At 61.2% G+C, this 27,840-nt stretch overlaps 5 protein-coding genes across 5 annotated transcripts; 2 read left to right on the forward strand and 3 right to left on the reverse strand.

Annotated features, from left to right (window-relative positions):
• Window positions 1-4,823: 4,823 nt before the first annotated feature.
• HRG_10183 (reverse transcriptase (RNA-dependent DNA polymerase) domain-containing protein) lies at window positions 4,824-6,393 on the forward strand (the record flags this gene model as incomplete). The annotated part of the gene is made up of 3 exons (XM_044868654.1): window positions 4,824-5,042; window positions 5,111-5,799; window positions 5,853-6,393. The coding sequence occupies 3 exons, from the start codon at window positions 4,824-4,826 to the stop codon at window positions 6,391-6,393; spliced, it is 1,449 nt and encodes a 482-aa protein (XP_044716009.1).
• Window positions 6,394-8,182: 1,789 nt separating this feature from the next.
• Window positions 8,183-9,508, forward strand: HRG_10184 (uncharacterized protein; the record flags this gene model as incomplete). Its single annotated transcript, XM_044868655.1, has 5 exons — window positions 8,183-8,248; window positions 8,320-8,567; window positions 8,617-8,735; window positions 8,824-8,879; window positions 8,951-9,508. The coding sequence occupies 5 exons, from the start codon at window positions 8,183-8,185 to the stop codon at window positions 9,506-9,508; spliced, it is 1,047 nt and encodes a 348-aa protein (XP_044716010.1).
• Window positions 9,509-10,678: 1,170 nt separating this feature from the next.
• On the reverse strand, window positions 10,679-17,560 carry HRG_10185 (PIF1-like helicase domain-containing protein; the record flags this gene model as incomplete). The annotated part of the gene is made up of 5 exons (XM_044868656.1): window positions 10,679-13,085; window positions 13,158-14,248; window positions 14,340-16,574; window positions 16,758-17,179; window positions 17,296-17,560. 5 exons carry the CDS (start codon window positions 17,558-17,560, stop codon window positions 10,679-10,681), a joined length of 6,420 nt encoding a protein of 2,139 aa, XP_044716011.1.
• A 4,845-nt stretch (window positions 17,561-22,405) lies between these two features.
• Window positions 22,406-25,264, reverse strand: HRG_10186 (PIF1 protein; the record flags this gene model as incomplete). Its single annotated transcript, XM_044868657.1, has 6 exons — window positions 22,406-23,177; window positions 23,334-23,569; window positions 23,844-24,429; window positions 24,491-24,588; window positions 24,783-24,947; window positions 25,037-25,264. The coding sequence occupies 6 exons, from the start codon at window positions 25,262-25,264 to the stop codon at window positions 22,406-22,408; spliced, it is 2,085 nt and encodes a 694-aa protein (XP_044716012.1).
• Window positions 25,265-25,501: 237 nt separating this feature from the next.
• HRG_10187 (Arrestin-lik) lies at window positions 25,502-27,796 on the reverse strand (the record flags this gene model as incomplete). The annotated part of the gene is made up of 5 exons (XM_044868658.1): window positions 25,502-25,550; window positions 25,633-26,286; window positions 26,732-27,322; window positions 27,380-27,590; window positions 27,652-27,796. 5 exons carry the CDS (start codon window positions 27,794-27,796, stop codon window positions 25,502-25,504), a joined length of 1,650 nt encoding a protein of 549 aa, XP_044716013.1.
• Window positions 27,797-27,840: the final 44 nt, after the last annotated feature.

Consider the following 27,840-nt stretch of genomic DNA (forward strand, 5'->3'; position numbering starts at 1 on the left):
GTCTGTAGGCGCGACTCGAGACTGTAGGAGTGATAGTTGCTTCGCAACGTCATGTTCCTCGGCAATGGTACTGTAGTAGTTGCCGATAGTCTTGACAATGTGTTGTTGAAGGCTGGCGAGGGCCTTCACTTGATCTCTGTAACACTGTAGCTTTGTGCGGTACTGGGTATGAAGGAATTCGAGGCGTCGGAATTCCTCTGACGAAAGGTCGATTAGATCAGATGCTGTGGCATTGATCTGATGAAAAGTCGGTTCAGCTGGTTGCTGAAGGACCGGTTTGACCCCTTTTGCGGTAGGGTCAATGAGTTCCCAAAGACTGTGGGAAGAGGAGAATTTCTTGATGATAGAAATCCATTGCTTCCAGTCACAAGGGCCGTTGAGGACGGTGCCCTTGGAAGAGCTGTCGATTTCATTTGTCAAACTCATTGTGGAAGCTATTCGTGATTGCAGCGGAAGGAACCAGAATAAGATACCCAGTCAGTGGCAGACCGGGCTCATAACTATCGCACGGAGGATGAGCTGAGCAAGCATGAAGATCGGGGACTGAACAACTCTTGATTCTCTATCTAAGTGATGGTAAGAAGTTGGCTTCTTATACTGGTGACGTTGGGTTGAGTGGCGATGTCGCCACCCAGGCAGCCTAGATGACGATGTCATCTAGAAGGTTCGAATCCATCACTAATATGGCATTACAAACTGCCACGACCTAAAATATAGGCTAACTGTGCGAATAGGGGAATCAGACTGTTGGAGGCTGATATACTCTGTGTGACAGCCCCGGCCTCCTTCCTGCCCGGGCCGCGGCGCCTCGGCCGGAGCTTGGCGGCGTGAGGAGGAAGCCACCCTCGCCTTCGCCGGCTTCTCTACGTTTCGCCTCCCGCCTCGTCTCCGGTGTCGACGGCGCCGTCTTCCCTTCCATCGCCCCCTGGTCGCTTGTGCCTGGGGGCGTCCTTCCCGCCGTGGCCCTAGTCGTGCCTGCCTCCCCCGCGCCGGTCCCCTCCCCTGGATTCCTCGCCGGCCGGCCGCCCCGTCGCCTTCGCTTCGGCAGCACCAGCCCTGACGCCCTCTCATGCGCCACCTGCCGACCCTCCGCGCCGGGCACCGGCGCCGCCGAGATCGGCCTGAACCTCATTGCTATATATGGGGCTCTGGGTGCCTCCCGTGCTCGGCCTGCGCTGCTCTCAGCCCCGTGCTGCGCTTCTGTACTGGCTGGCTTCATCGTGATGGATGCTGCTACCTCTACTGCGTACGCTCTCTTGGCCTTACCTACTTACTATGCCACCACCTCCTTCGGCAAACATTCTCCATATACGGGCCGCTGGCGTGTAGCCCCCTCTCTTCGCCATGCTCCCGCTCGGCCCATGCCTTCCACATAACACATGCTTCTTAATCACATATCTATATGCCCTCGGCCTCCCGACTTAGCATGTCCTTACATATGCTACTTACTTACTATTATGCCCGCGCTAGCTGTCTGCGGTCCGTACCGACTGACGCCTACTGCCCTACCCCGCGGCCGATGCGGCCTCGGCTGTTCCCTAGACGTAGGTCCTACCAATGGCTTCTCGTCCTTGACGCTCTATGCGCCACGCTTTCCCTCTTCTCTCCTAGGACCCCATAGCCTACGTCTGGGTCCGTCCCTAGGCGCTTATGTGCCCGCCTTTAGTTCAATGTCTCGTACGCATCAGAGACAATGCTATACCTTTCCCTTCACGCTTAGCCCTGCCGTATGGCTTATATATTAAGACCCCTTAATCTCGTAGTAGACCGCCGATTATATCTTTCCTATCCTTTCCTATTGTTCTCGTTGCTTTCATCTATGTCTTCTCTATTACCTATATGGGACCCCTATATATATGGCCTGCCCTGCTAACCCTTTATGCCTTCTTTTCTCTAGGACTTTAACCTATATCCGATCTTCTAATCTCCCTAACCCTACCGCGCTTCTTAATGCAGTATCGCGCTATATAGGCTTCTTTGCGATCTATATAGCTATGTATGGCTTCCCCCCCTTGCCCTATTGCTTACTAGTTGTCACGACCCTGCGCGCCAGCGTAGAGACACCAGCGCAGAACCTCACCAGTGTCACGTGCCCAAGCAGCATCACGTGCCCACGTGCGACCTCGTGCTTACCTGAGCGCTGCTGAGGTAACCTCGTGCAGATGCACATAAGGGCCAGCTCGGTCGTGTAGTCTAGTCTTTCTTTCTTGCTCCTTAGCTTTGAGTCTTTGTTCATAGTGCCAATACATCTTTATAGCCGTCAAGGCTCGTATGTGCCTGGCCGTAACACTACTCAAAGCTCAATAAGATCGCTTGCCAGCGATTAAGCAAATAGGCACCGAGCTTTCACGTCACACGCGCCTGACGTAAATCCAGCGCATCCGTTCTGATCGTTCCGACCAAGACTCCGACCACCGACCAAGTGATCCTCAAGGCTGAGATCACGACCGTTCCGACAAAGACTACGCGTGTGTGTAGTCGTCCGACCAACCGTTCCGACCAAGGGATTCGTCCCGTCTGACCTCCGACCGTCCCTGCTCGTGCAGGCATCTGACCGTGATTCCGCGTGGTATCATTTCCGACCCTAGACTCTGACCTCGAGACTATGATATCCGAGGAAGCCCTGCCCTCGGATCAGCCTCGCCGTTCTGCCCGGCTTGCTGGCCAAGCCACTGAATCCGAAATAGTAGCCATGGCTGCCCGAGCCCCAAGACGCTCTCATCCGCGAGATGAGGACAGATTGCGGCCTTAACGGCCCGTCTAAATGAACGCTCTCCGTCTGTTGAATCAAATCGACAGCACCGGGAGCCCTCGACTGCTTTGCCGGCCCAAATGGCCCGACCTTCCGACCAACAGGCAAAGCTGCCTGGCCGGTTTTTGCCCCCTTCCCAGAGGGCAAGAACCCCGAATACAGCGACGCCGCCAAATCGCGCATCAAGGTCTCCGCGACGTTCTCAGGGAAGAAGGACGAGTTCCATTCCTTCATCCTGAGCATAAAGAACAAATTTGACGAAGACGTACGAACCTTCCGGACTGAGAACAGCCGGATGGTCTGTCTGTATAACCTGCTCGAGGGAAAAGCCCGCCGAGCACTTGAAACCCGCTTCTCCTCTGACACTCGACCCTTCTCTGGAGTGGCAGAGATGATCCAAGCCCTTGAGTCCGCCTATGGCAATCCGAATGAGCTTTCCGAGGCTCTTGACCGCCTGCAACGCCTCCAGTTTACCGTGAATGGGAAGACCGACATTGTGGACTTTCTTGCGGAATTTGACTACTTAACTGCGACCGGTCGTGTGCCCGAGGACCAGATGAAGCATACCTTGTGGCAGCACATCCCGGCCAACCTAGATAACAGCCTCTTGACCAAGACCCGTGACGAGTCCGTGACCTACGAGGTTTTCTGTGGGTTCATTAAAGACGCTGTCCACTGCCAGAAGAGGAGTATGAGGCAGACACAGGACTCCCGCTCTTCCGACCGATCTCGCCGCGCGCCGACTAAGACTGCTCCGACTACCGCCAAGACTCCGAACAAGACCGGCTCGACCCTATCACCTCGCGTGATGCTGGCAGAGCCTTGACCGACGATGAGAAAAGGGTCCATTGGGATAATGGCACCTGCTTTATTTGTGGAAAAACAGGGCACCTCTCTCGCGAGTGTCCCGACCGCACCCATGCTGTCTCCCGTGTCGCCTCCGTCCCTGTCCCTGCCAACGACTCTGATCAAGATTCGGGAACGAATAGGACCATCACAAGACTCCTTGATGGTCCCTAAGGTGTCACAGACAGCGAGTAGGTCTAGCAAGTCATTCACTCTGCCAAGTCAAGTCCAAGTGGATGGTGTGAGCCTACCTGCCCGCTCCTCTGTGATACCGGGCCGAAACCCGTTTGCTGGTTAGCCCAACCTTCGCCCAGTCCGCCGCCCAAAGACTCGGAGCCCAGATTAAGGAGCTCCCGAGTCGGATTCCTCCAAGACTTCCGTGGAAAGCCAGCCGGCTATATCCAGAAACAGCTGGTCGCCACTTTCGTCATCGATGGCCGTTCGTTGACTCCGTCTCCGTCGTTTCAGTCCAAGTCTCCGTCTGCCAAGAAGTCTGTCCGTTTTCAGCTCACGACCGCCCCTGCTACCGACTTCGTCTCCGTCGCCTCGGTCCAAGCCTCCGAAGATCAAGCCCTGATTAACGCCCTGGTCTGCCAAGTAGAGTCTCACGAGAGATTCGAACAGTGGAACGAACTCGAACCGTTGATGCCCCGGGATCCAGTCCAGCTCGAGCCAAGCTCCGGCCTTGACCAGACCGTCCCTAGTGCTCGAACCGTTGCTAAAGTCTCCCGGATCAGAAGACCTACCAGGGACAAAGCATTCCGTTCCTCAGGAGAAGACCTGAGCATGTTGCTTGTGTCCGTAGTCGTCTACCGCCCCAGCTCACCCATCTAGAGGGATTCTTCTCGAAGAAAGAGGCCCACACCCTACCTTCGAGCCGACCCGGTCACGATGTAGTCCTAGAGCTTGAGAAGCCTCTTTCGCCGACAGGACCCCCATCGTACCGCACGCCCGTTAAGTATCTGCCTCTAGAGAAAGAGACTGTCGATCACCTCCGGGAGATAGACTTCATCGAGCCCGATCCGAGTCCGCACGCCGCTTCTGTCCTCTTCGCTCGAAACCGAACACGACCGCCCGCCGCTTCTGCATCGACTACCGTTGGATGAACGATCATCTTAAAAGTCGCATCACGCCCGCTCCGTCCCTCGAAGGTACTGCTTTCGGTTGCCGTGAAGCTCAACGCTTCACGAAGATCGATGTGATCCAGGCCTTCCACCGTCTCCGCATGGACCCTGACTCCGAGTATTTGACCGCCTTTCGCACCCGTTTCGGAACTTTCCGCTGGAAAGTCCTCCCGTTCGGTCTGAAGGTAGGTCCCGCCTGGTTCCAGCAGTTTATCAACGCGCAGCTTCACGATCTCCTCGACCGGTGCGCCAGCGCCTACGCAGATGACGTCCTGATCTACTCGGATAAAGAAGAAGACCACTGGAAAGACTGTCAAGAAGTGATCTGGCGACTCCATCAGGCCAACCTCCAGGAGACATCAAGAAGTCTAGATTTAACGTGACCAAGGTTGACTACCTCGGCGTTCTGCTTGAAGCCGGTGTGGGCCTTAGTGTCGACCCTCGGAAAGTTCGATCGATACAAGACTGGAAGTTTGAAGACCTCCGAGACCGCACCGCGATCCGATCATTCGTTGGCCTATGCAACTTCATCCGTGTTTTCTGCTACCACGCCTCGGGAGTGGCAGAACCCTTGAACCGGTTGCTTAAGAAGGATGTTGCCTTTGTGATGGGCCCGGAGCAACGCGAAGCATTTGATCAACTCAAGCGCCTGGCTATCGAAGCCCCGGTCCTCGCCTTCTTTAGACCAGAACTGCCGACCCGACTGGAGACCGATGCCTCCCGGAATGCCACAGCTGGTGTTCTATGGCAGGAACAGCCTGATCAGACCTGGAAGCCCGTTGGATTCTTCTCTAGGACCATGACCCCGGCCGAGCGAGCCTACCCAATCCAAGATCGAGAGCTCCTCGCCGTCGTACAGAGTCTAGAGCACTTCTACCCAGAGCTCTTAGGCCAGAAGTTCGATGTGATCACCGACCACGAAGCCTTAGTCCATTTCTCTACGAAGCGCCTGCTCTCGGTACGACAGATCAGATGGTCCGACTTTCTCGCCCAGTTCGACATCCGTTTCCTCTACCGCCCCGGTCGACTGAACGTAGTCGCCGATGCCCTCTCAGGAAGACAGCCGAGCTTCCTACCGTAAAGGCCCGGGAAGCCGAGGAACGCACGGTGACCCTGATCCCTCCGGAAAGGCTAGGCTTCGCGACCGACTCTCTAGACCCTACGGCCGCCGGCCACCTGCCCCCTCAGAACTTTAGTCCCGAACCTAAGCCTACCAGACCATTAGTTCTGAGGGCCACGAGTGCCCTACAGACCCCAGAAGACCAAGGGATACAGCAGACGCCCGATCAAGACCGCCCAGAACTAGACCCGAACTCGGTCCCGAAGGGACCCGAACTCGTTTCGTTGATCCGCCAAGAGAACCTCCTCCAAGACCTCGGCACCCATGGAACACACCTGATCGTACCAGCCCAGACCTCAGACAAGCAGACGTTTCTTCAGACCGCGCTCATTCGCGAAGCCCACGAGCCCCAGATCTTCGCTCACGCCGGACAGAACAAGGTGATCAAGCTGCTCCAACGAGACTTCTACTGGCCAAGGATGAAGGAGGATATCCGTCGTTATATTCGGAACTGCCACGACTGCCGCCGCAACAAAACCCTCGAGACAAGACCCTGGACTGCTCCATCCACTGCCCGTGCCGACTTCTGTTTGGGAGCACGTCGAATGTGACGGAAGGATATGCCGAAAGACCGTTACGGATATGACTATGTTTGGACCTTCGTCTGCAAGCTAAGCCGGATTATCGCCACGCTCCCAGGAAAGAAAAACGATACAGCAGAAGTCTTAGCTAGCCGCTACTTCCGCTACCTCTATCGTTTCTTCGGTATGCCCCTCGTATGGATTTCTGACAACGCTGGACAGTTTATTTCTGCCTTCCTCGCAGAGATTAACCGGCTCACGGGAACGAAGCATCGTCATGGAAGCTCCCTACACCCTCAGACCCAAGGGGGTGTAGAAGTCACAAATCAATACCTGGATCAAAGCTACGATTCTACGTGACGAAGCATCAAGACAACTGGAGTTCCCTGCCCGCCCTCGACTTCGCCCATAACTCGTCTTGGCACTCTTCCATCGACATGGCACCGTTAAAAGTAGCCCTAGGCCGAGATATCCGGAACCCCTGTCACTGCCCCGACTAACAAGACCGATGCGACCGGCCCCGCCGCCAGAGCTAGGGAACTTGTGCAGACCGCCCAGGAAGACGCCAGGAATGCTGCCATCGCCGCTCAAGAACGTCAGAAGGAACAGGCTAATAGGAAACGACGACCAACCGACTTTGCCATCGGTGACCGAGTTTTCTCAGCAGGAAAGGCTTCGCCACGAACGCTCCGACTACTCGGCTAGATAACCAATGGTCAGGTCCGTTCGTAATCCTGGAAGAACGCGGTCATAGCTACGTACTGCAGCTGCCCGAGTCGTACAAAATGAAGAACCTATTCCACGCCGACCGTCTTCGAAAAGCAGCCGATAACCCCTTGCCCCAGCAGATCCAGACACCTCCGCCACCCGAGGAGATCAACGGAGAACCCGAGTGGGAGGTTGATCAAGTCCAGCAGTCTCGAGTAACCGGTAGGAGTCGACGACTGGAATACCAGGTCTTATGGAAGGGATGTGACCCTGATGAGACCTGGTACCCGGCTAGGAATTTCCGTAACGCACCAATAGCATTGAAGGTATTCCACGATGAACATCCGGACGCAGCAGGCCCACCCGTCAACCTGCAATACTGGATCGAATGTGCTGCAGCGGAGGGCTGCGAGGAACGAGACGATGATGACACAGCAGAAAGCCGTGAAACCAAGAACCCGCCGCCACGACTGACTACCTTGATACGCATATCAAGGCCTTAGACGGGGGGTAGTGTCACGACCCTGCGCGCCAGCGTAGAGACACCAGCGCAGAACCTCACCAGTGTCACGTGCCCAAGCAGCATCACGTGCCCACGTGCGACCTCGTGCTTACCTGAGCGCTGCTGAGGTAACCTCGTGCAGATGCACATAAGGGCCAGCTCGGTCGTGTAGTCTAGTCTTTCTTTCTTGCTCCTTAGCTTTGAGTCTTTGTTCATAGTGCCAATACATCTTTATAGCCGTCAAGGCTCGTATGTGCCTGGCCGTAACACTAGTTGACTTACTTCCTGCTAGAGGGCTATAATGTCCCCGACGCCGCCTGTTACGGCCAGGCACATACGAGCCTTGACGGCTATAAAGATGTATTGGCACTATGAACAAAGACTCAAAGCTAAGGAGCAAGAAAGGAAGACTAGACTACACGACCGAGCGGGCCCTTATATAGACACGAGGTCGCGCGTGGGCACGTGATGCTGCTTGGGCACGTGACACTGGTGAGGTTCTGCGCTGGCGGCTCTACGCCGGCGCCCAGGGTCGTGACACCGCCTACCACCGACTCTCCGCCGCACCTTCGCAGGCCTCTTACAGGCAATAAGGGCGCCGGCGGCGACATGACCATGATGTTCTTTGCCCAGCCCGACTGCCCCGTGAGGTTCGCCCACCAGGACGAGCACCGCGTGAGGGGCCTCAACGCCGAGGCCATTGCCCGCGTCCTCCTTCCCGCCCCTCGTGGCTGCTGGCGCTCGAGTACGCTCCTCCGGGCGGCGGGGATGATAACGATGTCTCCCCCCTCTTCTTTAGCTTGAATCTCTCAATCTACGGCCAGCCGGTCGTCGACTCGGATTGGTCTGAGCAGTGGTTCTTTATGTCCGGCCGCGTCCATCCGTACGCCCTCGCCTGGGAGGTCGAGCGCCGCGACGGTCTCGAGGCCGACGTCGGCGAGACTCTCCTCTATACGATGCCCGCCCTCGTCGTCCGCGACCAGGGCTACCAGCCGTGAGCCTCCCTCCGTCCTCTTTGCCGCCCCGCTGATCTCTTCCCTAAGCGTCCTCCCGCGCTCCTTGGCACCCGACGGCCACTTCCCCTCGACGCCTCCTGTTGTCTCCTTTCACGGCGTCGTCGCCGGCTCCGGACTTGACCTCCTGCAGGCCGATCTTCTTCCTGGTCTTGGGACCGACCAGCTCCGCTGCTGCGGCCTAATCCAGCTATCGACGTACATCGCCCTGGCGTCCCGGACAAGGTTCCCTTCAAGGGCTACCACCCTTTCAGGTCTTTGTCATCTTTCCCATCTATGCCAACCCTTGGCTCGTCCTGTGTAAGCTGGCCGAGAGGTCCGCCTCTCCCTTCTGCCTGGTATCCCGTTTACCTGCACTGGCAAGGTCGCCGGCCTTCTCGATCATGGCGTGATGTGTGTCCCGCCCGGCTCGGACCGCGATTACGTCTTCGTCGTCGTCCCGGATAGCTGGACTTTCCATGATAGGTCTTCCGCCGCTGCCGCCTCCGCTTCCCCGCTGGCCCAGCCCCTGAGGCGTCAACCCTCTTCCACCTCCTCTGCGTTTGACCTCGTCCGCGCCGCCTCCTACTCGCTTGCTACGCCGCCTTCGACCGCGCCGCACACGCCTTCCAAGGCTCCGGGCCCGCCTGCCGATGCGCCTGTGACGCCGCCGCCCAAGCGGGCCTGCTCGGCCGTGGCCGACTCCCCGATTAAGAGGTCGCGCACCTTGCACCAGCACCATTCGCTTCCTTCCTCCTCTTCGAGCACTGTTGGCTCCGCCGCCACTTCCTCCTCACCCCCGCAGTCCGCCTCGTCGTCAAGGCCGCCCGGGGACACGCCCGCTCATGCCCTGGCCGCCGCGCCCGGTTCCCTTCTTGACTCTATCGTCGCTAGTACTAGCGACGCGCCCATCCGGCCCCTCCGCCAACGCATGCAGAAATGAGCCTACTATCTGAATAACACTGAATCTATACTTGATATCTACTAAACTCTCCAAAAATAATATACCTCTACAACCTAGTTACTATATAAGCTAGGCCTATACTCTCGCTATACTATTAATATAAGAAAAGCTACCCCTACTTATTAGTCTATATCTCACGGTACTAAGGTACCTCTACACACCACGTGTCTATAGCCACATACATATATGCCCGGCCCTCGCATACTGTCCATAGCTCTGTATCCGACAACATCGTTCTTCCCTCGTTGCCTAGTCCGCCCGTGATACTATAACTCCACTTCCCCTCTTCCCTTCCCTCCTTCTTACCTTTACTATATATTACGAGCTAGGCCTAGACTAACTTTATGCAACTGGACCTACTTCTTGACGTAGGTATAACTCCTTTCCTTCCTCCTCTTTACCCTCTATATTCTCGTCCTTATTAGCTTATTCGTTCTAACTAGGTAGCTAGTTAAGTTGAACTTGCTGAACTGTTACACCCCCCATTCCTTCTGCCTCTCTGCTGCTGTTTATTCCTTTCTCTTCCCCTCTGGTCGTAATCTTCGTTCCGAAAGGCTTATTGCGCAACCCGTGCGGGGTTGCCTTACCCGTTTTCTTGCCCTGCGAGCCACAACCCCCTTTTTCTCCTCGAGTTTCGCCCCCGGCTTTTTCCCGCCTTCTGATTGGCTAGCATTTTTCTCGCTTTTCATTTTCATTCGCTGGTGTGCCTGATTCGTCGGTGTTCCCGCTTTTAATTCGTTGATTAATCATTAATAGTACGTGCCTCTATTGGTCGCCTCCCCCTCCTCATTCTTTTTGGCCCTCTTTTACCCTCTCCCCCATGCTGCCCTTCTTCCCATTTCCCTTTCCCGTCCGTTTGGTTGTCACTTAAAGGGCCCTCCTTATATGGATAATATGGATGCAAGCGCGGACCGCCTACGCTGGCCTGGCGGCCCCATCTATCGTTAAGCCGGTGGCGTCGCTGCAATAGCTGCTTGCGCACGCTACCTTCCATGACTATATATATATGGTGCCTATGCAACTGTACGCGCCTAACCACCAATATTAAGACGTAACGCCGCGGCAATGGCCAGTCATCCTTATAGCCCATTCGACAGTTCTTTAGGCGAGCCTTCCTACGCTGCGGGCGGCGCGCGGGCGGCGCGGGCGTTACCCGCGGAGCCAGCCCGCCGCCTCCCGCGCCGTCCGCCCGCTCAGCTCCTCCAGCCGGGCCTGGGCCGCCGTCATCTCCCCGGGGACCCGGTTCCCCACCAGGTCCCGCTCCCGCACCTCCGACACGAGCATGATGCCGTCGAGCGTCGGGCACCGCGACAGCTGCACGTATAGGCTGTACGGGTCGCACGGCGACGGCACCGCCCGCCCCTCGACCGTCGTCGTCCTCGCCCCCCGCAGCTCCAGCGCCACGCGCTCCAGCGTCCCGCCCTGCACCTTGTAGTCGGTGCAGGCGAAGGCCGCCGCGCACGGCAGGCCCCTGCGACTGACGTCGCTTCGCTGCCACGGCCGCTTCCGCTGCGCGTCGATCTTGACGCTGATGGGCGTCAGCAGGATCGTCCCGGCAGGCATCCCGACGAAGTGGAAGTCCATGGTCGTCTCTGAGGCCAGCACGATGCCCGCCGGCGGCCCGAAGTGTATCGTTAGCTCCGCCGACACCCGGTGGCCGGGGAAGGCCCGGTCGGGGATGACTTCCACCGCCGTATACCCGGCCCCGTTCACCAGCTTCAGCCCCTGGTGCGTGTTCTGGTTCACGACGACCGGCATGCCTGGCACGAAGACGAAGACGGCCGGCACCGGCGTCGCGCTGTCGTCGCCGTAGCCTAGCATTAGCGCCGCCTCCTCCTCCGTCGGCACGCCCTCCTTCCACCTGTGCTCGGACAGGAAGACGCGCGCCGCCGTCCGTCGCTGCGCCCGGAACGCGAGCGCCGCCTCTAGGTTAAGGTTCCAGCGGTTCCGGTTGAGCGGCGTCACCACCGTCAGGCCCGTCTCCCACGGGATCCGCCTGCCCGGCCGGTAGCACCTCGAGTTGAGCAGCTCCAGGTCCGACCGGTCCTGCTCGCCCCGCCGGATCCGCCCGAGCAGCCGCCGAAGCTCCGGGTCGCCGGCGGCCCGCATCTGCTCGTCTAGCATGACGACCGTCGTGAACCGCCGCCACAGCGCGTGCGCCTTGTCGTGCTGCCGTCGCTGCTCGGCCGCGAACGCCCCGTCCTCGTCCCACGCCACCGCCGCGCTCGGCAGCAGGATCGACCGCTCCTGCACCGGCCGGAACTGGTGGAAGTCGCCGCAGAAGATCACCACCGGGATGCCGCCGAAGTCTCGCGCCGACCCCCGCAGCCGGCAGAGCTGCTCGTTGGCGGCGTGCAGCGTCCTCGCCCCGAGCATGCTGACCTCGTCGATCACCAGCACCTCCTTCTCCTGCCAGTCCATCCGCGACCGGCCGTCGACGAAGCGCTCCCCCTGGCCCGGCAGCCGCACCCCGTCTACCTCCCTCGTCGCCCTTCCCGCCTGGCCGCTCTGGCCTATCGCGAGGCCGCAGGCCGAGTGCAGTGTGATGCCGTTGATCCGCGCCGCCGCCGTCCCCGACGTCGCCGTAACCAGCAGCCGGCTCGATAGGTCCCTCCGGGCGAGTAGCTCGACGAGCGCCTCGATGACGCGCGACTTGCCGGTGCCGCCCTCGCCGCCGATGAATAGGCAGAGCTGGCCGCCGCCATCGCCGCCTGCCCCGTCGCCCAGCCGGATCCGGTCGAGCTGCCGGCATACGATTAGGAGGGCGACCGACTGCTTCTCGTTAAGCGTTAGCTGCCCCGCTAGCTCCCTGCCGGCGGCGACGAACGAGCTCGACGGGCCGAGCCGCACGTGCATCCCCGCCGCCGTGCCTGCGTCTACGTCACCGTCGGCCGCCGTTACGTCCATGTCGTCCTCGCCGAAGCCCCCCATCACCCCGCGAAGGGCCGCGCCGCGGTCGGCCCCCATGCCCGCCGCCGCCCCGCCGCCCTGGATGCCCTGGATGGCTCGCTCCCGCTCCCGCGCCGCGCTCCTCTGCTGCGACTTGATGCCCCGCACCTCCTCCTGCCGCGGCAGTGCCGCCCCCGATAGCGCCGAGCCTGGCAGGTTCACCCTCCTGCCTGCCCTTTCGTCCGCCACTACCGTCGCCGCGAGCTCGGCCGCCGACCCGAGCGCCGACTGCTGGAACCGGCAGAGCTGCTGCGTCATCGCGAGCAGCTCCGTCGACTGTGCCGTTACCTGTCCTGCACTGGCGGCGTTCCGTACGACGTCGATGAGCCGCGCCGCGTCGCCCGCCCCGCCGGCACGGTACGCCCCTTCGCCGCCCTCGGCCTGCGCAGCCGCCGTCTCGCCTTCCTCCGACGTGGCGGCCCACTGTTTGGCGTCGCGCTTCGCGTCCTCCGCCGACCGCCGGAGGAGCTGCACGTTGTCTGCGAGCCGCGCGACCCTCGGCGCCAGCGACCCCCGCGCCCGCGCCCAGATGTCGTTAATGTCGCCTGCCTCCTCGCCGAGGAAGGATTCCCACGGCACGAACAGGGCCAGGTGCTGCACCGCCGCCCTAGGCGCTGTTAGCCGATGCCCCTAGCCGCGCTGCCTTCCCCTTGGGCGCTCCCCGTCTTGTAGTGCGCACCTTCGGTGGCACGACTCGTCGTCTTCCTCGCTAAACTCCTTGCTGAGGTATCCGTCGAGGCATACGGTCGCCCCGCTGCCCGGCCGCCTAAGCGCCTGCACCCAGCCCTTCCCCGACGCCCAGCTCTCCGCGAAGGGTACCTCGCCCCAGCCCGTCCCACCGTCGGCGCCGCTGCCGTTTCGCTTTAGCCTTACGAGCGATGCGTAGTCATAAAGGCAGAGGCCCCGCAGGAGCTCGCCCTGTGCCGGTAGGCCTCGACGAGGGATCCTCGGGCCGGCCTCCTCGACGACGACCGTCTCGTCCGGCGCGTCGCCCGTCGCCTCCGCGCCGCTCGCCCGTCGGAGGTGCCGCCACCGGCGGAAGACGGCCCAGTAGAGCTGGTTCACGTTTACGTACGCCCACGCCGAGCCGCTGCTGAACTCCGCCGGGTACCCTAGGAGGTGCGCGATCACCTCGACCTGCGACAGCGGCCGCTCCGTAAACACTCGGTTCGCCGCCTTGAGCAGGAACGTTCTCGTCTTGTTCCTCCCTATGGGGTCCGCCACCGTCGACACCCCTTCGGCCCCGCCCCCCCGGCCGGCGTCGCGGTCGGCGCCACTTCCGTTGCCCTCTCCCGTCGGCTCTAGCGCGGGAAGGAACTCGGCCGCGGCGGCCACCCGCTTCCACACGGGGTCCTCTACCTTCGTCGCATAGTTGGTAATGTAGTAGATTAGGGCCATGGTCTTGCGCTGCGTCGCGATGAACGAGATGTCGTGGTTGTGCCGTAGCCCTACTGCCATCGCCCTATTCCACCGGTTTACCATGCTATGCGTCCGCCGGATCTCGAGCGCCCCGTCCGCCGTCAGCGCCGTCCTCTCCACCAGCCTCCACGGCGCCTTGAACCGGCAGAGGTCCCCCTTACGCGCCCCCACGCCGAGCGAGTATTTTACGCAGGTCGCGCTGTGCGTATGGATCTGCGTCGCGCCGGCGCAGAAGTTGGCCTCCTCGTCGAAGGTGTCCGTGAAGCGCGCGACGTCGTCGAGCCGCGACGATATGTCCGCCGTGGCCGACCGCCCCGCCTGCACGGCGCAGTAACCTTCCGCGTCTAGCTCCTGCAGCCTCGGGTTAGTTCGGGACCCCTTCTGCCTTCAATATATAGGGGCTTTATAGAGAGGGGTGGTCATCTTAAGGCGGCCGCCTTACCTCAGAGAAGACGCTATCTACATAGCGGACGATGCGCTCCCGGTACGCCGCCTGCTCATCCGTATCGGGGCCGGCCAGCGCCTCGCCGAGACCCGCGTTGCCCTTGAGCCAGAGGAGCCCGTGGATGTGGAGAGCGCCTCGCTCGTTGGTCTCGACCGCCCCGTAATACGCGCCGACGTGCCCGAACACCGACTCCTCCCCGACGTTGACGTAGTGCTCGAAGAAGAGCGTCATCTCCCGGTGGAAGAAGACGGCCGAGCTCATCGGGTCCGATATGGCCAGCCGCGTCCGCTTATACGCGGTCCCCAGGTCTCTTAGAAAGGCCTCGGCCTCGTCGGGGTCGCGGGCGCGGTGCGCCGCCAGCCGTAACTTTACCGGGTTCGTGATGTCGTTCGGGTTCAGCGTAAACCATATGGCCGGCACCCCGTGCCTTACGATGAGGGATAGTATCTTCTTCCGCATATTAAGGCGGCTCTCCCTCGACATCGGCTGCCGGTAGCCGAACACGGAGAGGGACCGGAGGAGCTCCTTTACCCCGTCGTCGCTAGTCTTGCCTGTGGCCTCGAGCTCGACCCTCGCCGCCTCGACCCTCGCCGCCGTTAACGACTTAAGCAGGCCCTCGACCCTTGCGAAGTTCTTCCTCGTGACGCCGAGCATGCTGGCCTGGCGGTTCCTAGACCGTACGCCCATGTTAAAGACGAGGAAGGCGAAGATAGGATGCGTCGCGAACCGGCCGCCGTGGCGCCGCAGCACGACGTCGGCCCACGCTTGGAGGGTCATGTTCCGCGTCGATATAAGGGCCTCCGCGACCCGCTCCGCCTCGGCGCCCCGGTTCCCGACGCTAGGCGCTGCGTTCTCCACCGCAGCGCCCTCGTCGGCGAGCCTCGGCCCCCCTACGCCAAAGGGGAACAGGGTCGGGAAGGCCTTAGCGAAGAAGGAGGCGTCCGCCGAGTCGGCGAAGTCGTCGCCGCGCCGCACCTCTATGTACGGCTCGCCGTCGCCGCCGTTGCTGTCGGCCGCCGTCCCTCCGGCCGCCGTCCCTACCCACGTCCTCGGGCCGGCGCGCGCTCCCTCGGGCCCGACGGCACCGCGGGCGAAGAGAATCTTCTCGGCATCGGCCACCTCTGGCGCCCCGTCCAACGGGAACATGCCGGAAGACGTCACCTCGTTGATTACGTCCCCGTCCTCTTCGGGCCTAGCGGCGTCCCTATCGTCGTCCTCGCACGTGAGCCCGACGTCGCGGCCCCCCTCGGCGGGGTCCCGCCCCTGCCTTAGCATCGCGATGATCTCCTCGATCTCGGCCGCGCCTCCGTCGTCCATGGCCCGCTCCGACGGCGGCACCACCTGCGCCGTCCGCGTCCTCTCCCGCGCCGACGGCTCGTTTCGCTCCAGCCGCTCGCACACCACCGGCGGCACCGTGCGGCGGCGTCCCCAGCTGGCCATCTCCGCTGCGTCGATCTCGACCTCGCCGTAGAGCGGGTTGTTCTCCTTGAGCCAGGCCAGCGCCCTCTCGACCGCCGACCGCCTTACCGACAGCAGGCCCGATAGGTCCCGCGGCCCGGGCCTCTCGGCGCCCTGCCACGAGACGTGGATCTCGTCCATGACCCTGACTAGCGGGTGCGGGAGCACCTTGGCGGCCAGGCCCTGCACGTCGTTCGGGAACACTGTGATATGGCCCTTGACGTGCCTCGGGTACCTCACGCTCTGCCGATGGCCGCCGGGGATGCTGTACTTGGTCACGAAGCCGTAGCACGAGTTGAGCGAGATGAGCTTCTCCTCGAGCGGCGTGAGGTCCTTCAGCTCGTCGGGGTACGCGTGCTCGCAGCCGAGCCGCCCGTGGAGGTGCATGGCCGGCGACGCCCCCTCGCGCCCGGCACATCGTGCGCACTCCGCGCAGACCGGAACCGGCCTGCCCTCCGGGAAGCAGCTTCGGCACCCGATCGGGGACCGCCCGCCCCCCGCAGCGTCGCTCCGCGACCACCCCTCCCACGCCATCTCCCTCAGCTCCCCCTTATCCCGCTTCCGGTAGCAGAGCGTGCAGGTCATAATCGGCAGCGTGCCGGCGTCGTGGAACGCCCGGTAGAACCTCCGCACCGTCCTCACCTGCCTCTCGCGCGGCACCGGCGCGCACCACGTCTGCTCGTTGGCCAGCCTCTCGCCCGCCTCGAACTCCTCGTCGAGGTGCCGCAGCGCGCTGGCTAGGTCCTCGGCCTGCAGCTCCTTCGTCTCGGCATCCTTTCGCCGACCCGGGCGCGTTTCCGCCCGGCCTGCCCACCACTAAGATGGCGTTTCCTCTTCTGCTCTTCTCTCGCCTGCCGTCTTATCGCCGCTCTACCTGCGGCCGGTTAGCTGTCGCGGCTATACACCTTCACCTCGCTCTACGGCCGTACCTGCCGGTGCGCTATCTCTGCCGCTAACAAGCGGCCCGGCTGCGGCGGGAGTTGTGGCAGGAGCCTCCACTCTGCTGGCCGGCCGGGACTGGATGGCTCTCGGCGAGTGCTGGCTTCCGGCCGAGACTACGGCCGGGCTAGTCCCGCTCGACGGCGGCGAAGGGCCGGCGGCCCTCCATGTTGGCTGGGGCCGGATATCCTGCGGAGCCCCCCGGCTTCCGGTAAAGGCTGAAGCCAAACCTATCCCGTTCGACGGCGGCGAAGGACCGGCGGCCCTCCATGTCGGCTGTGGCCGAATGTCCCGCGGAACGTCCGAACTTCTCGTCGCCAGCGGCAGGCCCGGCGGCCCTCTTTGGCGCCTGGGGCCGGATATCTTGGAAGCCCCGGCTTCCGGCCAATGCTGAAACAAGCGGCCCGGCTGCGGCGGGAGTTGTGGCCGGAGCCTCGGCCCTACTGGCCGGCCGGGACTGGATGGCTCGCGGCGGCAACGGGCCGGCGGCCCTCCGCTTGGGCCGGGCATCCTGAGCCCCCCGCCTTCCGGCCAAGGCTGAGGCCAAACCCATTACGTTTGACGGCGGCGAGGGCCCGGCGGCCCTCCATGTCGGCTGAGGCCGAATGTCCCGCGGGGCGACCGAACTCCACGTCGCCGGCGGCGGAGGCCCGGCGGTCTCCACCGTCGGCAGAGGCCGAATTTCTCTCGGTGCACGTCGGATTTTCCCTGAGGCCGAGACGGCGCTCGGCCTGCCTAGCGGCAGCCACTGCCCCGCCGCACTCGGTGTCGGCTGAGGCTGGATATCCCGCGGCGCGACTCGGCCTGCGCTGATCCTCCATTTCCCTAGTCCTGGCGGTCTTCCCCGCCCTCGCCTCGGAGGCGCCTCCCGACGCCTCTTCTTGCTCTCTCCGAGAGGCGCCGCGACCGAGTGCCGGCGCTGCTGTGATCGGCCGGAACTCTGGTCCTGTGTACGGCGCTGCTCGGGCTTCTGGCGCCGGGCTTGCCCTGTCACCCGCTCCGGACTGGGCCCTCCGTTAGCTGGCTTCATCGCGACACCGGTCTACCGAGGCCCCCGCGGACCTCTTGTCTTCCTCTCTTGCGCTGCCTCTTCGGCCCCGCCTACTTGCGGTGCTACTGGGCTCCCGGCGTTGATCCTCGTAAGTGTAATAACGGCGTATAAGTCCTTGCCTCGACCATTCGTCCTGCACTTGTCTTGCTGACTGGCACCCTCCTGTGGGTGCAGGATCCTCTAGGGAAGTCTATATATCTTATATCTTACTCGTAGCTCTCTAGTACGTCTACAGGCGTGCCGCTGCTCTTTACATTATACCGGCGCCGCCTTGCTATCGAGCCCGCCCGCCATTGCCCGCCGCTAAAGGCGGCGGGCTATACGGCCTCGGCCGGTCCTTACGTGTAGGTCGCCGAGACGGCCTCTTCTTGCCTGTGCTTTGCATGGTACACTTTCCCTTCTTGTCATCTAGGTCTTGTCGGTCAAAGCCTCAGTACGCCCCTAGACGCTCGCCTGCTGAATTTTGAACCCATGTCTTACACGTGTTGCGAATAAGTCTGCCTCCTTCTCCTCGAACATAGCCTCGCGCGTCCTGCTTGTCTTAAAACCCTCTACGTCTTACTAGACCGCCTTTCGAGGTTTCCTCTTCTCCTCTTGTCGCATTTTTCTCTATACGCATCTTATAGACCTCCTTCATATAGGCTCCTTATCTTAGCCTACCGCTAACGCTACGTTGCGTCTTCGTTTAGGATCCTTTGACTTCTCTTATACACCACGGCCACCAGCCCTTCCCTACTACACTAAACTCTAAAGACGGCATATTGGTAGGGAGCACTCCTGCCCCTATACCTCGCCGCTTCTAGCTTCGCTCCGGCAACGTTGCTCTTCCACCACACGGCCTCGCCATGTCTTCGTCTCCGTCGGCGGACAGCTCTGCCCCGCACCTCCGCAAGCCCCTTGCCACTGGCAAGGGCGCGGGCGGCGACATGTCCATGATGTTCTTCGCCCAGCCCGACTGCCCCGCGAGGTTTGCCCACCAAGACGAGCACCGCATCAGGGGCCTTAACGCCGAGGCCATCGCCCGAGTCCTCCTGCCGGTGCCCTCGTGGCTGCTAGAGTCGGAGTATGCACCCTCCGGGCCGAGGGCGACGATCTAGGGCCCTCCCTCTTCTTTAGTCTAAACCTCTCCATCTACGGCCAGCCGGTCGTCGATACCGACTGGTCCGAGCAGTGGTTCTTTATGAGCGGCCGCGTTCACCCCTACGCCCTCTCCTGGGAGGTGGAGCGCCGCGACGGGCTCGAGGCCGGCCCGGACGATACTATTCTCTACACCGTGCCCGCCCTTATTGTCCGCGACCAAGGTTACCAGCCGTGGGCCCCCCTCCCCTTTTCATTTTAATGCGCCTCCTCACCCACCGCCCCGCTGACTTTGCCCCTAGCGTCCTGCCGCGCTCCTGGCCTCTAGCGGCCAGTTCCGTCTACGCCTCCCGTTGTCTCCTTCCATGGCGTCGTAGCCGGGCCCGGCCTCGACCTCCTGCGTCGAGATTTCCTGCCCAATCTCGGGCCCGACCAGCTCCGCTGCTGCGGCTTCGTCCGGCTCACGACCTACATCGCCCTGGCCTGCCGGACAGGATTCCATATAAGGGCTACCACCCTTCGAGGTCTTTGTTATCTTTCCGTCTACGTTAACCCTTGGGCCGTGCTATGCAAGAAAATCGCTGAAAAGCCTAACTCTTCCTTCCTGCCCGGCGTCCCTTTACCTGCACCGGAAAGGTCGTCGGCCTTCTCGACCACCGCGTTATGCTCTCCCCGGGCTCGGAGCGATTACGTCTTTATCATCGTCCCGGACAGCTGGACCTTTGTCGATCGGCCCTCGGCGGCGGCCGCCGCCTCGGCTCCCTCGCTACGCCCTTTAGGCGTCAGACCCAATCCGCCTCCTCTACCTTCGATTCCGTCCGTGCCGCCTTGTACTCTGTTGCCGCGCCGGCCTCGACCGCGCCGCCCCCTTTCTCGGCCCCGGCCCCGCCAGCCCTCGACCCCGTCACGCCGCCGCCTAAGCGATCGCCCCGGCCCTGGCCGATACGCCCATGAAGAGGGCGCGCTTCCTGCAGCAGCAGTATTCGCCGCTTTCCTCGTCTTCGAACACCGTCGGCTCCGCCGCCCCTCCTCCTCCTCCGCCGGCCGCTTTTCCGTCTCGACCGGACGGCGCCCCACCGTTCCCGCTCCGACGGCCAGCCCGGATTCCTCTCAACTCTATCGTCGCGAGCACCTCCGACCCGCCCGCACGCCCTCTTCGCTATCGCATGCAGAAATAAGCTACCTACTATAGACCCATCGCTCTCTTACGCCTCCTACCTTTACTAAAACGAACTGTTCTCCCTCCCGGGGTGCTGCTCCTAACGCAAATTGTCGCTCTAGAATTACTATTACTCTGCACATTACAGCGTTTGTCCCTTTTAAGGACAGCTTTAGCTTCCGAACCCGTTTCTTACGAAAGTGCCTGCCTCTAGACGTTCTCCGTGACCTCATTTGTGTCCTGTGCGTTGCGCTTCGCCCCTTCTCTTTTCCTTGCCAGCTTGCCGCCGCACCTCTCGGCTGCATTTAGCGGCGACGGGGGGCCTGTAGTTGCGCCTCGGCAAAAGGCGTCTTTGTTGCGGAAGCCGACTCCGCTTCTCGCCTATCGGTCATTGCTCTACATGGAGGATACGGTTTTCTACTATAAAATATTATATGCCGTTCCTTAGTTGTGCAAGCCATAGGGACGACGGTCGTTGAAGTCGGCGGGTTCTACAAAGGCCGTTGCGGCGTTTGAGGCTGGCCGTAAGGCCGCCTCGACGGCGTTGCTTGCTTCCCCTCACTAGCTCCCTAGCTTGCCTTTGGCTTGCATCCCTTCTTGTGTACCTTCCAGTCCTCCTTTTGGTGTTGCCTGCTGCAATACGCGACCGCCAGGCATCGGCTGCACCTCCTCGCCCCCGCCATCTCTCCACAAACCCGGCAGACCTTCCTCTGTGCTCTGTGCATCCTGCCCTTGCATTTGCTTTGCGCCCATGCTTCCGTCCGCCTGCCCCGCCTCTGCCATCGTGTCCTGCATTTCCTGCCTCGCCCTTATTTCGCATCCTTCTTGACCGCAGAATGACGACACGACCACGAGCACAAACGGCCTCTGCATGTAGGTACGATATCGGGCTCTGTAGAATGTCCTTTGCGACTTCGCCGCAACTCTCGCAGCGCGCCCCTGCTGCCTTCCGACACGCCGCCTCGTGCTCCCGTAGGATCGGCCTTATCCACTGTAGGAACAGTGCGCTGGCTTCGTGGTTCGGCCTCGCCTGGCCTACCTGCGTCACGAGCGTCTTCGGGATGCTATGCTTGTACTTGAGCTCCGTGGCCCCGAATTCGCACCAGAACTCCACGGAAACGTTGCAAGTGGCCATGCTGTAGTTGTTTTCCTAACTGCTCGATCGGTAGCTAGGGTAGACGCTTATGCTCTTGTCTCCTGTTTGTGCCTTGGCGCCTCTCTTATACTCCCTTCCTCTCTCTTACCCCGCAACCGTTATCATCGCGTTACTTGCCTTCTTGCTTTTTCTGCCTCTTCCCCGCTGCGGGATGGTGCCCGAATGGCCGATTTCTTTGCCTACCTTCTTGCATGCTTTAGTTCCTAGCGCTACCGCCCGCTTGCGTTCTTTTCTCTCGCCCTCTGTCTTCGTCTTGTTTGTCTCTCCAATCTTCAGTCTTCGTTCCTCAAGGCTCTTTGCGCAACCCATGAGGGGTTGCCTTACCCGTGCCTTGAGGAACGAAAGGACTTCATGCCTTGTGAGGAACGAAAGGACTTCATTAGCGCGCGGGGAAAAAAGGCCCCAGACTGCTTCACCCCCACATCCTCCGCCTCTGATTTGGCTGATTTATTTCCTCTTTCGGAATAAAAGATCCCGTGTGATTGGTCGCCGACCCTTCCGTCCCTCCCTCATCATTGGTCGCTGCCGCCTTCTCTTGCCCCTCTCATGCCTTGCCCTGTTTCCCCCCCGTTTATACTCCTGTTTACCCCCTTGCCAATGCCAATGCCAATGCCAACCTTTTTCCTTTCGTCCGCCGGTTTTCTTATTGTGTCTAAAACTTGCGTCTTTTGTCTTTGCCCTTTTCGTTCATGCCTTTCTAGCGGGTTCTTCCTTCAAGTCTAAAAGTCGCCCTCGTTGATCGCTGCTGCCCAGTGCCCTTGTCTTCTTGCCCGCCGGCGCTCCTCCGTCTTCTCCCCTCGTCACCTCACCCTGACAACTCTCCTTGACTCTTCAGCGTCGCCATCCGACCGACGCAAAGCTTCCTCGACAGTCCTCTCGCTTAGCACCTCCAGCCTGGCCTGCGCGGCGGTCATCTCTTCGGGGACTCGGTTGCCCACCAAGTCTCTCTCCGCACCTTGGACACGAGCGTGATGCCGTCTAGCGTTCGACAGCGCGATAGCTGCACATATAAGCTGTACGGGTCGCATTGCGAGGGCACGGCCCTTCCATCGACTTTCGTCGTCCGTGTCCCCGCAGCTCCAGGGCCACGCGCTCTGGCGTTCTGCCCTGCACCTTGTAGTCCGTGCAGGCGAAGGCTGCTGCGCACGGCAATCCCTTCCGGCTGACGTCGTTCTGCTGCCACGGCCGCTTTCGTTGGCAGTGTATCCTGACGCTCATCGGCGTTAACAAGATCGTGCCCGGCGGCATCCCGACGAAGTGGAGGTCCTTTGTCGTCGCCGATTCCAGTAATATCCCCGCCGGCGGCCGAAGTGGATCGTCATGTCGGACGAGATTCGATGCCCTGGGGACGCCTTGTCGACAATGACCTCCACCGCCGAGTAGCCGGCGCCGTTCACCAGCTTCAGCCCCTGATGGGTGTTGTGGTTCACGACGACCGGCATCCCGGCCACGAACATGAAGACGGCCGGCACGGGGATCGCGCTATCGTCGCCTTGATTGAGTACCATGATCGCTTCTTCCTCGGTCGGCAGGCCCTCCTTCCACTTGTGCTCGGAGATGAAGATGCGCATCGTCGACCGCTGCTGGACCCGGAACGCCAAGCTTGCCTCCATGTTTAGGTTCCACCGATTCCTGTTCAGCGGCGTCACCACGGTGATGCCAGTCTCCCAAGGGATCCGCCTGCCCTCGCGGTAGCACCTTGAGTTGAGGAGGTCCAGATCCGTGCGGTCCTGCACACCCTGCCGGATCCGCTTCAGCAGCCCCTGCAATTCCGGATCACCGGCGGCGCGCATTTGCTCGTTCAACATGACGACCGTCGTGAATCTCTTCCACAGCGCGTGCGCTTTGTCGTGCTGGTGCCGCTGCTCGGCCTTGAACGAGTTGTCTACGTCCCACGAGATGGCCGCGCTCGGCAGGACGATCGACCTCTCTTGGACCGGCCGGAACTGCTGAAAGTCTCCGCAGAAGAGGACGATGGGGATCCCCGAAATCTTTCTGCGATCCGCGAAGCCGACAGAGTCGCTCGTTTATGGCGTGCAGCGTCCGCGCTCCGAGCATGCTCACCTCGTCGATGACAAGCACGTCCTTCTCCTGCCAGTCCATCCGAGACTGGCCGTGGATGAACCGCTCCGCCCGTTTTGTCAGCCGCACCCCGTCAAGGTCCTTGGCTGTGTTCGCGCCGCCCGCCCTTGGTCTTTAGTGAACCCGCAGGCGGAGTGGATCGTGATGCCGTTGATCTGCGCCGCGGCAGTCCCTGACGTCGCCGTGATCAGCAGACGATTCGAAAGGCTCTTCCCACTGAACAGCTCGACGAGTGCCCCAATGATCCGCGACTTGCCGGTGCCCCCCTCGCCGCCGACGAACTGGCAGAGCTGGCCGGCATCGCCCTATTCGTTTGTCGCATCAAATCGAGCTGGCGGCATATTATTAGGACAGCGATCGACTGCCTCTTGTTCAGCGTTAGCCGTGTTGACAACTCCTTGCCCGCCGCGAAGAAGGAGGTCGATGGGCCAAGCTGGACGCGCATTCCCGCTTCTGCGTCGCTAGCCGTCTCGTCGGAGTCGGCTGTCGTCATTTCGACGTCGTCCTCCCGAAGCCGGTCATCACCCTCCGCAACGCAGCTCGGCGATCGCTTTCCCGGACTGCGACTGTGGTTTGTACGCCTTGGATCATTCTCTCCCTTTCCCTCGACGCACTTATCTGCTGCGACTTGATAGCCTTGACCTGATCCTGCGGCGGTAGTGCGGCCCCGGAAAATACCCGCCCTGGCATGCTTATGCACCTCAACCCTTGTTCGGGAATCGCGATGGCCTCGAGCTCGGCCGTTGAGCAGAGCGCCGATTGCTGGAATCGACAGAGCTGCCGCATCATTGCCATGAGCTCCGGCGACTTGGCCGTCACCTGATTCGTGCCCACTGCGCCTCGGACGACGTCGATCAGGCGCGTTGCGTCTCCGATGTTGTTGGACCGATACGTCGCTGCAAATTCTGCGCCCGCCTCGCCTGTCTCGCCCTCCTCGACGTGGGCGACCGTGGAATCGCCATCGCCGGATGAGGCCGCCCATTGCTTGGCGTCGCGCTTTGCGTCTTCGGCTGATCGTCGAAGCAGCTGCACGTTGTCGACGAGACATGATATTCTCGGGGCCAGCGCCTCTCGCGCCCGCTCCCAGATGCTATTGATCTCACCTGTTTCTTCGCACAGAAAGGACTCCCACGGCACAAATAGCGCAAGATGCTGCACGGCTGCCCTTTAAGGGGAGGGGGAGCCACTCTGATGATGCCTGCCGGCAGGGCGGTTGCTATACACACCTCCGGTGGCACGACTCCTCGTCGTCGTTGTGGCCGAAGTCCTTGCTCAGGTAGCCATCGAGGCAGACGGTAGCATGCTTGCCCGGCCGCCTGAGCACCTGGACCCAGCGTCTCCTGGCGCCCATCCATCCTCGAAGGGCACCTCCCCAGGCCGCACAGCTCTCATCCTTACTGGTGCGTTTTAGTCTAACGAGCGATATGTAGTCGTATAAGCATAGCCCTCGCAGGAGCTCTCCCGGTGCTGGTACGCCTCAACGTGGGAGATCCTCAGGCCTGCTTCTTCGACAACGACCGACTCATCCAGAGTATCATCTATGGCCGCCGCGCCACTTGCTCGTCGGAGATACGGCCACCGTCGAAAGACTTCCCAGTACAGCAGAGATGTGTTCAGGTACGCCCAGGCGCTGCTGTTGGTGAACTCGGCCGGATATCCAAGAAGATGAGCGACGACCTCGACCTGAGATAGCGGACGCTCCGTGAACACACGATTCGCCACCCTCATCAAGAACTGTCGCGTCCTGTTCCCTTGGCGGCGTCATCGCCAACAGCACCTCCACCGTCGTCCTGTCCTCCGTTGGCCGTGCCGTCACCCGTTGAGGCGGCCAGGAGATCGGCCGCGGCCGCCACACGCTTCCACACCGGGTCCTCCACCTTCGTCGCGTAGTTCGTGACATAATACATAAGGGCCATGGTCTTGCGCTGCGTCGCAATGAAGGAAATGTCGTGGTTGTGCCGGAGCCCAACAGCGATAGCCTTGTTCCATCGATTGACCATGCTGTGAGTCCTCCGGATCTGCAACACCCCGTCTGCCGTGATGGCGGTCTTGTCGACCAGCCTCCATGGAGACTTAAACCGGCATGGATTCCCTTCCGCGCTCCTTTGCCCAAGGAATACTTGACACAGGTCGGGCTATGCGTGTGAACCTGTGTAGCGCCGGCACAGAAGTTGGCCTCCTCGTCAAATGCGGCCGAAAACTGCTCGGTGTTGTCCAGCAGGAGAAAATATCGGACGTCACAGATCGCTCCGCTTGCACGGCGCAGAACCCTTCCTGATCCAGATCCTATCTTGCACGTCAGCCTGGCCCCGTTTGTCCATCGGACGAGCAATTCAGGTTCTCAGTGACACGTCTTAGCTATTCTTACCTCGGAGAAGACACTATCGACGTATCGTATGATTCGCTCGCGATACGCCGCCTGATCCTCCCCGTGGATGTCGGCAAGCATCGAGCTGAGATGCGCGTTTCCGTGCAACCAGAGCAAGCCGTGAACATGAAGCGCCCTCGTTCGTTGGTCTCCACAGCGCCATAGTACTTGCCGATGCGCCCGAATACCGACTCTTCTCCGACCTTCACGTAATGATCGAAGAACAGCTTCATCTCCCGGTGGAAGAATACGGCGGCGCTCATCGGATCGGACATGGCCAGCCTTGTCTGCTTGTACGCACTCCCAAGGCCTTCTAGGAACTCCTCGGCCGCGCCGGGATCGCGTGTCCGATATGCCGCCAGTCGCAGCTTCACCGGGTTCGTAATGTCGTTTGGGTTGATGGTGAACCAGATGGCCGGAACGCCGTAGCCAACGATGAGCGACTGGATTTTCCGCCGCATATTGAGCCGAACCTCTCGACATGGGTTGCCGGTGGCCGTACAGCGAGAGGCTCTGAGAAGCTCCTTCACGCCCTCATCGGTCGTCTTGCCCGAGCTCTCCAACTCGACCCTCGCCGCCGCTAACCTTTGCGCGGTCATCGAGCGGGCAACGCGCTCGACCTTGCCGAAGTCCTTCCTCGCCACACTCAGCATGCTGACGCGGCGGTTCCTCGACCGCACCCCCATGTTGAAGACGAGAAATGCAAATATGTGGTGCAACGCAAACCGGCCACCATGGCGCCGGAGCACGATGTCGGCCCAAATCCGGAGGTTCAAGCTTCGGGAGGATACGATGTCTCCGCAGCCGCCCCTGCCTCAACAGCTCTACCGGTGCCTCGCAAGTTGGTAAGGGCCTTCCCGCCTCGGCTATGGCCTCTTCGGCCAGCCTTGGTCCCCAACGCCAAATGGGAACAGGGTCGGGAACGTTCTGGCGAAGAAGGACGTCTCAAAGGAGTCGGCAAACTCATCCCCCCGCGAGACTCGAATGTATGGCTCACTGCCATCGTCGCCACGCCCTCGAGCCCCCCCCACCGAGGATCCGACCCACGTTCTCGGCCGCGCGGCCGTCGGCACCTGCGCCAACAGCGTCACAGGCAAACCGCAGCTTCTCGACATCCGCCACGTCTGGCGGTCCGTCCAGCCCGAACATGCCGGAAGACGTCACCTCGTTGATTGGTCGAACGTTCTGATCGGGGCTAGCACCAACTCCATCACGACCCGCGCCTTCTTCGTTGGGCCCGTGCCCTTCAGCCTCGCCTCCCGTTTCCTGCCTTTGGTTGAGCAGAGCGAAGAGTTCCTCGATCTCCACCGACCCCTCGTCGTCCATGGCGCGCTCCGTGGGCGGCACAACGTGCGCCGTCCGCGTTTTCTCCCATGCGGACGGCTCGTTCCGCTCCATGCGATCATACACCAGGCCGGCACCCCGTCTATCGGGTCTCCCAACTCTCCATCTCCGCCACGTCGATCTCGATCTCGGCGTAGTGGGGTTGCTCCTCTTCAGCCAAACAAGAGCCCTCTCGACGACCCGCCGCCTCACCGACAAGAGACTCGACAGGTCGCTCGGTGCCGGCTTCTCCACGCCCTGCCACGAAACGTGGATCTCGTCCAGTGCTTGCAAAGGGGTGCGGGAGCACCTGGTCGCCAGCTCCTGCACGTTGTTGGGAAACACTGTGATGTGGCCCTTGACGTGCCTCGGATACCTCACGGCCTGCCTCTGCCCGCCCGGAATGCTATATCTCGTGACAAACCCATAGCAGGAGTTGAGCGAGACGAGCTTCTCTTCGACCAGCGTGAGTCCCTTGAGCTCGTCAGGGAACATGTGCTCACAGCCAAGGCGAGTGTGAAGATGGACCGCCGGCGACAGACTCCCGCGCGCCAGGCATCGGGCACACTCCACACACACCGACACGGGCTCGCCTTCGGAAAGCAGCTCCGGCATGAAAATGGTGAGCGGCCGCCCTCTGGCACGCAGCTTGACAGCCATTGATCCCATCTGATCTCCTCAGCTCTTTTCTCGTACGCTTGCGGTAGCACATCATGCAGGTCCGTATCGGCAACGTGCTCGCATCGTGGAACGCCTGATAAAAATCCCGCACCGTCGACACCTTCCTGTCGTGCGGTATTGGCGTACACCACGTCTGATCGTTAGACAGCCTCTCCTTCATGGCGAAGTCTTCCTCCAAAAAACGCAGCACACTCGCCAGGTCTT

Source organism: Hirsutella rhossiliensis (genome assembly GCF_020360975.1).
Source record: "Hirsutella rhossiliensis strain HR02 chromosome Unknown scaffold00015, whole genome shotgun sequence".
In the NCBI taxonomy this organism is placed as follows: domain Eukaryota; kingdom Fungi; phylum Ascomycota; class Sordariomycetes; order Hypocreales; family Ophiocordycipitaceae; genus Hirsutella; species Hirsutella rhossiliensis.